The sequence below is a fragment of the Perissodus microlepis genome, chromosome 6 (assembly GCF_051167445.1).
Source record: "Perissodus microlepis isolate ML-2025 ecotype Zambia chromosome 6, ASM5116744v1, whole genome shotgun sequence".
Lineage (NCBI taxonomy): Eukaryota > Metazoa > Chordata > Actinopteri > Cichliformes > Cichlidae > Perissodus > Perissodus microlepis.
In genome coordinates, this window is record NC_140466.1 from 7,686,658 (window position 1) to 7,699,943 (window position 13,286).

Sequence of the window (13,286 nt, forward strand, 5' to 3'; positions counted from 1 at the left end):
GAGCCTTCACAACTAAACTCTGAGTGCATTAAATTCATCTTAACTTAAATAAATATGTTTTGGATGACTGGCACGAGCCGATAGTGCCTAGAGGCCAACAGCAAAATAGAGAAGTGTCAGTAAACAGGAAGTTTGGCAAGGCCTTTCATAGCAATTACCAAAGAAAGATATGATTTTATGACTCAAACTCACACAAACATCCATTTTTATTTTCAACTGAACTTTAAGCATCTGTTCCAGCAATACTGTTCTGAAACAGTCAAGATTGTGTAACAAAGCTATGATGCTACAAATGACAGAAGCCAGAGAGCCGTTACTGGGATTAAATATATAGGATGCATCTCTCACACACTTGCATAGATTCCCTAACAAACGAACGCAGCTCGTTTACTCACAGGATCAGCAGCCGTTTCAGAATCCGCGCTTGAAGTTTGCTGCTCCATGAAGGAAGAGACAAGTAATCCTCAGCACTGCATGTGAGAGCTCCCCTCCGTGCGCATCGTCATCAGCTGTTGAATGTGCGTGTCTGCGCAGAACAAGTGGTAAAGCCCGATGGCTTTGAAATGTCCAAAACGCTACAGAATGTCGCCGTCGCTAGATTCCCCGGTCCCTATGGTTCTCTCTCTTATCCCCCCTCCTCCTCTTCTTCCCTCTCTATAGTCTCCTTTGCCCTGCCTCAATGCTCTCCCCCTCCTCTGTCTCCGCTTTTGCACCCACCCTTGTATAATGTCTATTCCACCCACACTGCTGTGGGCAGAGAGGCACGCACAAAAACACACTTGAGACAAGTGCGTAGGCAAGGCTGCGGAGGGAGACCCCTTGCCATTAAGGAACACACCCACACATAAAATCAGCGTTGGGATGAATGTGTTACAACACATTGTGCTCTTCTGTCAACTGTTTAGTATGCCCCACGCTTGTCTGGGGTGTAGAGAGTAAACTGACATTCACGATGGCGGAGGGGAGGGCAACAAAAAGCGAAATAGGGAGGAACACACTCAGTGTTTCGCAGCAATATTTCCATTCAGCTGACAGCTATGACTGGTGTCTGTTGCCATGATTAGGTTGTTTATGACAGTTGAAAAGTAGCTGCATTCCTCAACATGCCTTGACACACAGTGAAGGTACTTGTCCTATTACCCCACACTCATCTCTGCTGGTTTTCCTCCACTTGGCCCAGGGGTGAAGACTGAGAATAAAGCGGCAACTCGCTCACACTGATCACTGATAAAAAAGTCAAATGCATTCAGATTCAGTCTACTGCAGAACAGCACAATGTTTTCTCATTTAAAATATATACATAAAGTGTTCTGTCAAAAACACATTCTGGTGCAATTTGAATAGAAAGATAAAGTTAGATTTTTGGACAACTACATGAAGTTCATTTTACAGTTCAGAGCTTTTATGTTTGGAAATTCCACCTGTACTCGACCATACACATAAAGTACACCAACTTCATGTGTTAGTACAGGAGACGAGGCATGTGGCCCTTTTACTGATACAAATTTGAGATGGGTAACTGATTCTTTACACTTACTTAAACGTGTGTAGTGTCAATAGCAACCTTGTAACTAACTGATCATCAGAAACTCTGACCACCTGTATAAAAGCAGAGATTTTGATAGTCTAGGGCAGCGGTCCCCAACCCCCGGGCCTCGGACCGGTACCGGTCCGTGAGTCGTTTGGTACCGGGCCACGAGAGTTGAGGCTCAGGTGTGAAATGTATGGTTTTCAGGGTTTTTATCGGTTTTCAGCGTTATTTTGTTATCGTTTTTATCGTTAACCCGGTTTTCCTGGGTCTTTTCACGTGTGTTATGAATAAATCTTCTTTTTTTCGGTACCGGTACTAGTTTGATTTTGTTGTATTTACCCGCGACACCTTAAAGGCCGGTCCGTGAAAATATTGTCGGGCATAAACCGGTCCGTGGCGCAAAAAAGGTTGGGGACCGCTGGTCTAGGGCATTCAGATGTGTGTTAACACAATACCACAGTCACCTAAAACCTGTAACACCTAAAGCTTGGTCAACAAACAGCAAAATAATCTCCAACACATCAGCAAATCTATAGCAGAATGGTTGAAAATTAAGAACCAAGGTTCTGCAGTTGCCCATTTAAAGTCCAGACCTCAACCTCACTGAAATGCTCGGATGGGCCCTTAAAAGAGCTGTGCATAAACAAATGCCTGCAACCTGAAAGAAATGAAGCACTTATAAAGGAGAGTGGGCCAAAACTCTCCCACACTGACTTGAAAGTCTGATACAAACACACAGAATACAATTAGCTACACACAAAAAGTTATTGCCACTAAAGGTGGCTCTACATGCCACTGGGTGCATTTTACAGAGGATAGTATTGAGTCCTTTGACCGCTATTTTTTTCATAACAAGCATTTTTTGTGGCTCCATACAGATTTTTTTCAAAAGCGGCTCTTTTGATAAACATTAGTAGTAAACATTAGTAAATGCTGCTGTCAACCCCTGAAGCCTCTGAAAACAGCTGCATAATATACTCTGTAGGGATAAAGGAAGCTTTCCAAAATGTGATACATTAACCCTAATCATGTCACCAAGGGTGAGTCTTCTTTCAACAGATAACCTGCATTACAAGCAGGGCGTGGAGTTTGAAAGTAGTGGGAAAGAAAAAAGGGGAGAAGGTCTAATGAAAAATGGTAGTTGCATTTTTTACATTCCAGTATAAAATTGTTAAACAAATAGAGGTCACTTCTTATTCCTAGCTTTGATTAATTTTGATGTTTTTATGAAGCATTTTATAATTTTGTGTTCATCAGCCAGATGTTATAGACACAAAAACAACATCTAAAAGGATGATAAATTAAAGTAACTGACATGTTTGGTCATAAAAGGCATTTCAAGTCTAGACCAATAATAAATGTTAATACATTTTGAGCACCGAGTCTTTGCTACGACAAGTAAATCACACTCTATGTAAGCTAAGATTTTAATTCATCTATGTCATAGTTAAGCACAAGGATTAAACCAAAAACAAGACTTGATGATGCCTTATCCTTATAAAGATAAAGTTAATATGTGGCTTTATTCTAACTATGCTTAATATTAAATTTAATAGCAATAGCACTTTCTTCTGCTTCATTGGTGATCATTTGCTAAAACAAATATAGATAATGCTAATGTCTTAAATGTAATAGAACACTAAAAAAGACAAAAACCACATACATTAAACTGAAATAGCCATCTGTCAAGAAATGTCCATCTATTAAATGCCCAGTGTTCAGAATTGCATATAGGATATAAATAAAGTTTTAAAAGAAACACTGTAGTTTCCTCTGTAAAACTGCATTCTAACTTCAGTTAGAGTTATATTGAGATTTCAGGAGACTTGCATGCATTCTACTTAAATGACCAAGTCTACAAATTAAATAAATAATTGTAAGTAATGCAGAAAAATGCTGACAAAACAAATAGAAGACATTTCAATATTTTGCTATGTACACTTGATGATACATACTTGTCATTTGAAATACCCAAATTTTACAATACCTTTATAATATGCATTAAAAACTGGTCTGAGCTTACAGATAATAAAGCTGTTTATTTTATTTTATTAGGAAGCATCAAAATGATTTAATATTACAGCACCAGTTACTTCTTAGATTTAATAACACTCCCTGTTTTTGTGCCACTGGGATTTTGCACAGTGGAGAAAAATCTCACCTTCTTCCAACTATAGTTTTCTTTCAGCTCATTGTGCAAACAGCCACAAACGGCCCATTGTGAGAATTGCTTGGTGTTTGTGCATTTATTCTGAAACATTTCTTGTGACCGTTGTTAACCAAGTTCAATCGAGTACACTGCAGATTTCAAACCTCCAGGACCAGTTGAGAATGATGTGTTTGCTTTGAAATGGTTGATTCAGTTAGAGTTAGGTAGCTCTTTTTTTCTTGGTTGGTGATGGTCTCTAAAATAGCTCTCTGTGGTTTTAAATATTAGTATTCTGAAACAAAGTTCTGTGTGTACTATTTAACACGTTCTTTAGTGTCTGTATGTGTGTGAGCGTATCTGTATATGTCTAAGAAGACAAAGAAGTTAAATGCCTAACTAAAGTCCAACTAGGAGCCTGACACACTGAAGTGTGCAACTTGTGTGTGGGTGCTGCGCGACTGCGTAATAGGCTCTAGACCTGTCACAAGACAAGAAGGGAACTAAGAGGCAGACTGCAGGTTTCCACCAATATCAGTTCTCCCAATGTTAAAGAAGGTGATCCAGAGCTGCACCAAAACTGTTCGTCTTTCATCCACCTCTCTGCCAAGCTTAATCACATTCTTTACTGGCAGACAAACAAATGGACAAATGACACTAGTAAAATCATATTTCTCCCCCTGACAGATGAATACGAAACGAGTCTCAAACTCTGTCTTTTTTTCTGCTAAACGAGCCACAAACACGCCTGCTCACACAGTCTGAAAGCAGCTTGAGCAGCACATCTAACAAGATGTCTGATAGTTGTGTGTGTGTGTAAATATGCTTGTGTGTCACCGATTTAAAGCTGGCATTTGTTTGTGTATTTTCATGCACAGCTCTTCCTGCATGTGTGTATATACACTGTGCATTTGTGTGTGCATTTGTGTGTGCTTTTGTGTTGAGGCCGCACTAACGAGGGGAATGTCAGCTTGTTGCTCATCAGAGCTCGTTAGAAGTGCAGGCTAACACTTAGAACCCCATTACCCCCCACCATCGTCACCACACAAACACACACATACACACACACACTCCAATCTCTCTCTCTCCTTCCCCCTCGACACAACACAAAGCCCTCTCTGTTTGTGGACATTACTGCATGTGCAGCGAGTGAAAAAGGCCTAACGACCGGAAGAAAAAGGTGGAATAGAGAGAGTGGGAGGATGAAGGGGTGAAGAAGAAAACGAAGAAAAAGAAGAAGAGAGGAGCCCTGCCATTGGAAGCTCTGGCAATGGGACATCTACCCCTGTGAAGCTCATACAACAGTTGCCAACTCAAGTAGCAGAAATTCTACACTGCTTCCAATATCATCCTTGATTGTGTACGGTTTTTACATCGTAATCTGCTCTCAAGAGCCTGTAGGTGACATTTGGACTTTCCATTTTGAATGCAAATTAAATATAGTTTGAAATGAACCTGAATAATAAAAGTGTGAAGTTAATTTGAAGGCTCCAAGTGTCTACTAATAGACTTTCGCTTTGAGGAATTCGATTCATTCAAAAGATTTTTCTCATTAAAAAAAACAAAAAACACACACACACACACACACACACACACAGCAGCTTTAATTTAGCTAAATAATAGTCTCACTGTTTAAAATACAACTCCTCCACCTTAACTGCAGGCCCGGGACCTCTGCGGTATTTAACTCCCAGTCATTTTCCCTCTTTCTCCCATGCTTCCTGTTGCCATCTACTGTGCTGTCCAATAAAGGGAAAAATGCCAAAAATGTATGTTTAAAAAAAAAACTATCACCACTGATGCAACAGTGTGGGATTTGCTTATCTGCTCCCACGGTACCCCAGTCACCACTAAACGGCGGAAACATTAAGCTCTCCTCCGATCTCTATCTTAGAGCCAAAGCTAATGTTAAGAATTTTGGTGGAGGCAGCAGGACTCTACCGTGGTCTTGGCAACCTTCACACAGACACACGTAGAGACAAGTCATGATGACAGCAACACTCTTTTACACTGTTATCACCAGGACAGTTTTATGATTCGCTTCCAGAAATGGAATTTCATAATAAAATCCCACCTTAAGTTACACAAACACAACCTAATACAAATAATAATAAGTCTTTGTGTCTTTCCCATCTAAGTACCAAAATAGCAATTGCTGATTTTCTCTGTATTAAATCCTGTAAAGCAGAACTAAATAGGGATATTGTTGGGCAAAACTCATGGCTCTCAAATGACTGGATACTAGGTCATTTCTTGAAGCTAAAAGAAGCGCAAAAGGCTAATTCTTGCAACAGTGTAGCAGTGCTGCTATTTGCACAGTTTATATTTAAGAAAACAAAAGAAAATCATTAACTTGTCCCTATGACAGAACAGAAGCTTGATTTCTTTTTCTTGGAGAAATGTAAAGAGATCTTCTTCTGTTGCTCACTGGCCATCAGAGCTTTCGGTATCAACAATTAAAAAAAAGCATATAGAATCAAAATTTGATGGGGTCAAAGTGTCCTTACTTACACTCCTTGTGAACTTGGTGAAGCTCTGGAAACTTTTAGGTGGTAAAAAGCTAGAGATTGCTGGTGTGTGTCATTCTGAGTATAGATCCCTCTAACCTTTTTATGTAATGTAATGGAACAAGGCTCTTATTTTCTCTTAGGGAGGGGAACAAATTAATGTTTCTGCTTTATGTTTATTTGAAATATACCAATGCATCTTTGTGGTGTTACATTTTAAAAATTAATAAAAACAAGTGAATACAAAAGATGGCTATGTTCTTTACTGTCTATGTTGCCATGGTGATATGAGAAGACGTTGCTTGATGCATCATGTGAGTGCATGAGCTACTCTTACTAGAGACAGAGACAACACCTGAGGCTCAAACATGACAGTAACACAGTAGCCAGTCTGACCTTAAATATTGCAGTAATGTGCATTACTTGTTGGTATACTTGTGTTGGAAATGGTCCACGCATATAGATTGTGTGTATATATGCTACCTCAAGATCATCCAGGGAGCGGGCCAAGCTGAGACGTTTGGAGCGTCCAAAGGAGCGCCTAGCTGAGGAGCGCTGCTGGAGAGGTGGGAATCCCATGGTCAAACCTCGGAAACGACCGCCCTGGATAGAAAAGAAACACACCATCAGTTTACATGCATATTGTAGACATTTTATTAACTAAAAAAATCTTTGTAAGCATGTCCATCTGTTCTTGCCCCATCTCAACAACTGTTTATTAGATCTACTTAAAACTTGGCACTCAAGAGTAATTGCAGTGCAAAATATGAGTTTATTTGGATGACTGATTCTCATATTTTTGACAAAAGCTGCTCTTTGTTTTACTCTTTCGCCAACAGTAACCGCTGCCTGCTCCACTCTGTGTGTAGGACGAGCTTACGGTGGAGATGTTAAGGGTTAGAGCTAATCCTAACCCTTAACAACAACCAAGGCCTAACTTTATTGAAATATTCTATTCTGCTTCCTGGTTTATTTAATGTTTAGATTTGCTTTGTGCATTCTTACTGTACTTGCTTTAGCTCTCAGTTCCTAGCAGCTTTAGAGTTTCAGTGTTCCATTACCCTGTGTCCTTTGTATTTAAGTTCATGTGTCTGTATTCCCCATTTAGGTTTTGCACTTCCTGCTTTATTTCCTGCGTTAGTTGTTCCTTGTGCTTTGCTTTTAGATTGCATCTTTGTCTCATCTCTTGTGATTCAGTTAAACCGTTTCTCGTTCTCCCAGCTGTCTGCACTTCCCCTAATCGCCCTTATGTGTATATGTAGTTGCTGTATTCCCTTTGTCAGAGTGTCCGTTCCTGTTCCCCTAGTGTTTCTCAGTCCCAGTGTGTGTTTCTTTATAGTTTATAGTGTTCCTCTTTTGGACTTTTGTTTGCCTTTTGGATTACTGCTAACATGCTTATAATAAACAGCTCACTTTAAGTTTATCATTGCCTACCTCCACATATTTGCACTTGGGTCCTCTACACGACAATCAGTCTGCATTTCCTTTAGAGTATGAGAGCACCAGTGGCTAAAGCAGCACGCACACAAAGTGGCTTTCTTCACAGCCTCATTGTGAACTGGCACAATCACAAGCACACGTACACATTCAAGGAAACTATCTTCATAGTTGTCATCTGTAAACTATTCAGCAAAAGTCCTGAATCACCTCTTTTTTCTTTATATTTTGTTTCAGAGGAGCCAGACTTTCTGGTATTTGGTCTAGTCAAGGGCTTATATGCATATGAAAATAAAGTGTCTGTGTCTGCCACCACATTCTGCAACCACTTCACATTCACTGTCGAGTTTCTGGAGCTCTATTGAAGAACGCCATTCTTCAGAAAAAGATGCTCCCTCAACTCTTTTTATGTTTTGTTTTTTGTTAAATCTCCCAGTGGGTTGAAATTTGGTGACTACAAAGATCAAAGCATGATTTCCTATTTTTTAACTCAAACTATTAAGTAACCCCTCACATTTTTGGGGGGATGAGGGCAATCTCATCCTGCAAGAGACCATCCCATTAAGATTAACAAGCAGTTTCATTGTAGGGTAAAGGTGATCAAGCGGAACAACCTTGTATCAGTGTGCAGTGACCCTTTCCTTTGAAAAGAACATGTGGACACTAACTAGGCCAACAAAATACCTCCTATAGAATAACAGAGCTCATATAGTGACTAACCATTCAGGTTTTTACCCTAACATGACACACAAATAATGGTGAAATATTAGCACTAGTGTCCTATTCTTATTCATGAGGAATTTCACCACAGTTGATAGATGGCAAATATACTTTGTAGGTGACTGGAGGACAGTTCAAAAAAGATCATCATTATTATCATCACAGATTACTACTGTATGTAATCATTATCATCTGTTAGTTGACCAACTATGATATGTATTCTGTCAAAGATAAAAGGGAAAGAATGTCAGTTTATGTACAGTTTACATCAAATCTTCCCATGGTATAATAATATTAGATTTCCTTTGTTTTTTGGCTAAACTTTAATTGGGTTAATCAGAAAATTTCACTGAAATTCCTTCCATGATGTGACCTGAGGCATAAGTGGGCAGGCTGCATACCACATGGGCACTAACGGCCTAAGCACCAAATCTCCAGGTCAGATTGCAGCTAGTTGGCCTACTCATTGCATCTCAGTCTTCTACATTTTCTTTCTATATTTCCTGACTCTTACTATCTTTAACAATAGAAACTTTAAAATAAAATGTAAAAAAAAAACAAAAAACATGTACATATACAATATGCAGCACTCTAGATTTCATTCATCCAGTAAAAATATATCTGTGATTTCAGCTCTGTTGTTCCAGCCGTCATAACGGACTAAACCTTCCTAAGGAGCTCAGCCCTACTAATGATAACTATAAGAGGGCACAAAAACATTTGTATTACCAACATACATCATATTCTAAACTGCCATATTACACACAGTAATAAAAAGTGGGGTTTTTGGCTCCCTAAATCGGCACTCAGTCATTGAACGTTTAAGAAACCCAACCGTGTCTGCACATGCACACTGTGTCTGTACATGTGTCTGTCCTGCATTAAATGCCTAAACGCCACAGCATTATACATTCCCATGCTGTGCAGCTTTGCACTTGCCTGTATTATTTCCGTGTCTGCTCTACACGGGTTGCTGTTTTTGAACTAAATGTTAAATGCCACATGTTACACGGAGGCGTGTGCAATCCTGTGATTTTGCATGCAATACCAGAGAGCACGTGAGTCAAATGCACAGCCACAGAGGTAATACAGAGACACGCAGGTACACACAAACAGTACTAGCAGAACTCTTCTTGAGCAGCATGATGTGCTTTTGCAGTTTACTGTAGCATATTTCACTGACATCCCTACTAAGTGTAGTTCCATGTAGTATTTATTTTTACCAAGGATACTTAAAATTGTTTAGTGTTCATAGGAGCACTACATTGGAAACCCACCAATTAGTGGAATAAAGTTAAAACAGCCAAGCTGTTGCACTATGCCATAAACTGCCGCCTAAAAATAACCACATCAGGGTCGTGAACATTTATTATCCAAAGCCATTAGACAATAACGTAACCACTCTGAGTGCTGTTAAAGAGGAGAGGAAATTAGTGCTGTTTTGCCTTCACAAGTGTACAATTAACCTTTTAACAACTGTTGCTCTTTAATCCTTTGAGAACAACAATATTCTGCCTTCTTTCTCTTCTCTTACAAATTGCATCCGTCTACTTTTCTAGTTTTATAAGAGGACGCACACAATCAGCGGCCCTGTGTTGATTAATGAGTAATTAGCCAGTGCTGACAGGCTTCAAATGCAGGTAGAATCTGACTGGCTGCTTAGGAGCAGGTCTCCTCTGCATTTCATCATGCGATGACCAGTGGTGTTGCCTGGATACTGAGTCACTTCTGCATTTGTGTGTGTGCGCGCATGTGTGTCAGACAATGCAGATTTGAACACTTAATGGCATATGCAGACACAATCATTCTCACACGACCTCTGTATAACCCAGTGAGATTAATCCAAGTTTCACTTGTAACTGCAAGAGAGCTTAAAGCCAACAAAAAGGGGGATTTTTGGAGAAGCTGAGATTTAGGTTGAAAGGGAAATGATAAAGTGTCGATCTGACTCACTGGTGCTGTGGTTGTTTTGGGTGTGGTTGCACCAGAGCCTTTCCAGAGAGAAGAGAATGTGAAAGGACTAAATTTTAGTGGAAAATCCACAGCCTTTATCTGAGTAGCTGATCTTGACGCCCTCTCCCTCATACGCACACTCATAAATAAACAGATGCGCTTCATGTTTACAACAGCACTGCTATCAACATAAAAATAACAAAAGCAAAACCAGACACATGTCCTGTAAAAACAATAACAATGTGAACAAGTATAATTTGAGCTTAAAATAAAAACCTAAAACATCCCAAAATATAGATTGTTTTGTTTATGAATTATAGTAAACAGCAAACTGACTGCAATTTTTCAGTCCTTTTCTACCTTAACAAACAGCTCGCTTTTCATTTAAGCTCTAATTCGTGTACACTCACTAGGTCACATTTTTCAAGAGTCAACTGTTTGTTTTTAAATCTAACAATCCAACACAAACTTATTGTAGTAGTATTTTCTGTTACTGAGTCAATCATAATCATAGACGAACAGATTTTTATCAAAAGTCATGAAAGACTTTAAAAAGAACTGATTTTTCTTTTTTTTCGTTTTTAACTGAAATAAGTCTGCAGAGGTTTAGTTAGTGAAACAGTGCCACCATGTGTCAAATATTAAGAGTCAATTAATGTTAACGCCTTACTATGTTAAATGCAATAGTTAACAAGAAAAATGAAAACAACAACAGTCTTACACAACTGAATCTGTTTTGTTTTTTTGGCTTACCATAATCACCACAGTATCCAAAACTCTGCTTCTCCAGTCCGAGGACATGGTTCATATCCACCTTCCTGCCTCTGTCCTAAACACTTACTCTGGTTGTCCCTTAGAGTCCCTGGGACACTGTTTTCTAAGATATCTGTTGGAGGAAGTCCCAGCCTCCTTTAGTATCAAAACAACTATCTTCTGTATGTTAATATAATAATATGCAACATGTAGATGTAGGCAGGCATAAGCGGCTGTTTTCTATATACGTGCATGAGCATTTCTGTTCACAAGCTGATTAATACTTATGGAATCTAGTCAGGCTGGATATGCAGTATTGTACCTTTTCCTCTTTGCATTTCCTTTTCATTTTCTGAAAACAATCATCAGCCCATCCACACACACACACACACACACATATACATATATACACACACATATACATACATATACGTATATATATATATACATACATACATATATATATACCATAAAAACCAAGCTATTTTTACAATTATGCCAAATAGATAAGAGGATACTACACAATTACTTCACTAAACCTTAAACCTGCTCTGCTGTTATGCTGTTAATGCCATTAGAGTGGAAAACAGGTGGTTTTCAGGTGAAGGCAGCTATCTGGCTAATGCATAATAAATGATCTGATACTGGAGCAGTGAGGGATAAATAACATATCAATCCACTTGCACTAAGTCTAGGGATAGAGCCAGCTGGGTGCTGTAATTATCCAGTGACTTTCAAAACAAGTTAAAAGTTTTGTATCAAAGTGAAATGATACTTTGATCACAGAAGGAGTGAAATTCTAGGCCTTGAGAAGACGATGCCCACGTGGATTTATAGCCTCAATAAACTGTCGTTTTGAACAGACTCTACACAGAATAAATTTCAACAACAGAGATGTGCGATGGGGGATGCCAGCTGCATACTGGGCTTCTCATCTCGCGGTCAGTTTTAACACAACTCTCCCGAAACCTACAAACTGACACTACACAGCACTTCAGGGAATATCAAAAAGTTATATGACGGATTTGGTTATGTAAATAAAATGAATAAACTTACACAAAATAACTCTGTTTATCCAGAATTTTACTAAATGTAATACTTTTAAAACTTTCTTAAAACATACCTTTTTCTCTCCCTCCTTGACATTCCCTCCTCGTTTCTTCTCTTTTTCACTTCTTTCTGCTCCTGTCCGCTCCCTGTCTCCTGTACCAAATAACTTCTTAGCCCACTCATCTTTCTGAACAGCCAGCCGGTGGGTGTGGGGATGTGACAGAGGTGGAGGCTGGCTCCCTCCAGGAGGTGGCAGGTGGTCTCCAGGCACCAGCGGGGCGCGATAGCGGTCGGCTGGGATCTTATTCATCGGTGGGGGCAGGGTGCTGCAGTTGGCAGATGACCATCCGTCAGTGGATTCTGCGTAGGATTCCTGATCGCTGCTGAGGCCCTGGAGGTGGCTGTGGTGGTGCTGCTGACGCCAGTCTCTCAACACATGGACTGGTAGCCACCTCTGCGGTTCCACCCCTACTGCTCCTCCAGCCCCTCTCCATTCTCCTCCCCCAACAGCTCCTCCCCGCTTCCCTGATGAGTAGTGGTGTGGGTTGACCCCTCGTGAGTGCCTGACAGGGACATCAGGGTGAGATAAGGGGAGAGGGTGAGGAAGATCAGCCTGGTGGGGGTCATTACGATAATGGCCATTTCTCAGCGTTGGAGGAGGTGGATGAGAAGCTGCTGCTCCCAGAGTGGGACTCCAAGCCTGCTGCGATGACGGTGGGCTGTCCCAGTGGCGCGGCCCAGAGACGTGGTTGTGATTTGGAGGACCTCCAAGGTCAACTAAAAGCACTCTGTTGCTCTTTTCCTCTGGTAAAAAGTTGCCAATCCCACTATCGCTGTTGCTACTGGTGCTGTGGTTTTGCTGGGCATCGTTGTCTGGGTCATGGAAAGCACGGGCGCGAACCCCTTCGATGTTGTCTCCCATGTCCCGGTAAAGGACAGAAACAAACTGGAGGAGAGGCTGAGAGCTGGGTGGGAATTCCAAGCAGCCACCTGTGTCTGGGTCAGGGGTACACTCAAAGCCAAACCTCCTGGCAACACCCAGATGGACCTGAGGAAGTAACAGTTACTGAGAGTTTGTCCTAATGCAATACAGAAAAAGTAGCTGCTAATAAATCTTTGGCTTACAACCATTGCTTCGACTAGAACAAATTAGGTTCACCAGATTTAAGATATATGAGTAACTTCTTGA

The 13,286-nt window shown here is 40.3% G+C and overlaps 1 protein-coding gene across 5 annotated transcripts in view; it reads right to left on the reverse strand.

The window, feature by feature from the left end:
• Positions 1 to 13,286, reverse strand: part of rgs12b (regulator of G protein signaling 12b) — a 53,122-nt gene that overhangs the window by 36,899 nt on the left and 2,937 nt on the right. For all 5 annotated transcript variants that reach the window (XM_084930439.1, XM_084930436.1, XM_084930435.1 and 2 more), the window contains exons 4-5: positions 12,171 to 13,145; positions 6,668 to 6,787 (exon numbers count right to left, since the gene is read on the reverse strand). In XM_084930439.1, coding sequence (XP_084786565.1) covers positions 6,668 to 6,787; positions 12,171 to 13,145 — 1,095 coding nt within the window. The remainder of the gene's footprint in view (positions 1 to 6,667; positions 6,788 to 12,170; positions 13,146 to 13,286) is intronic.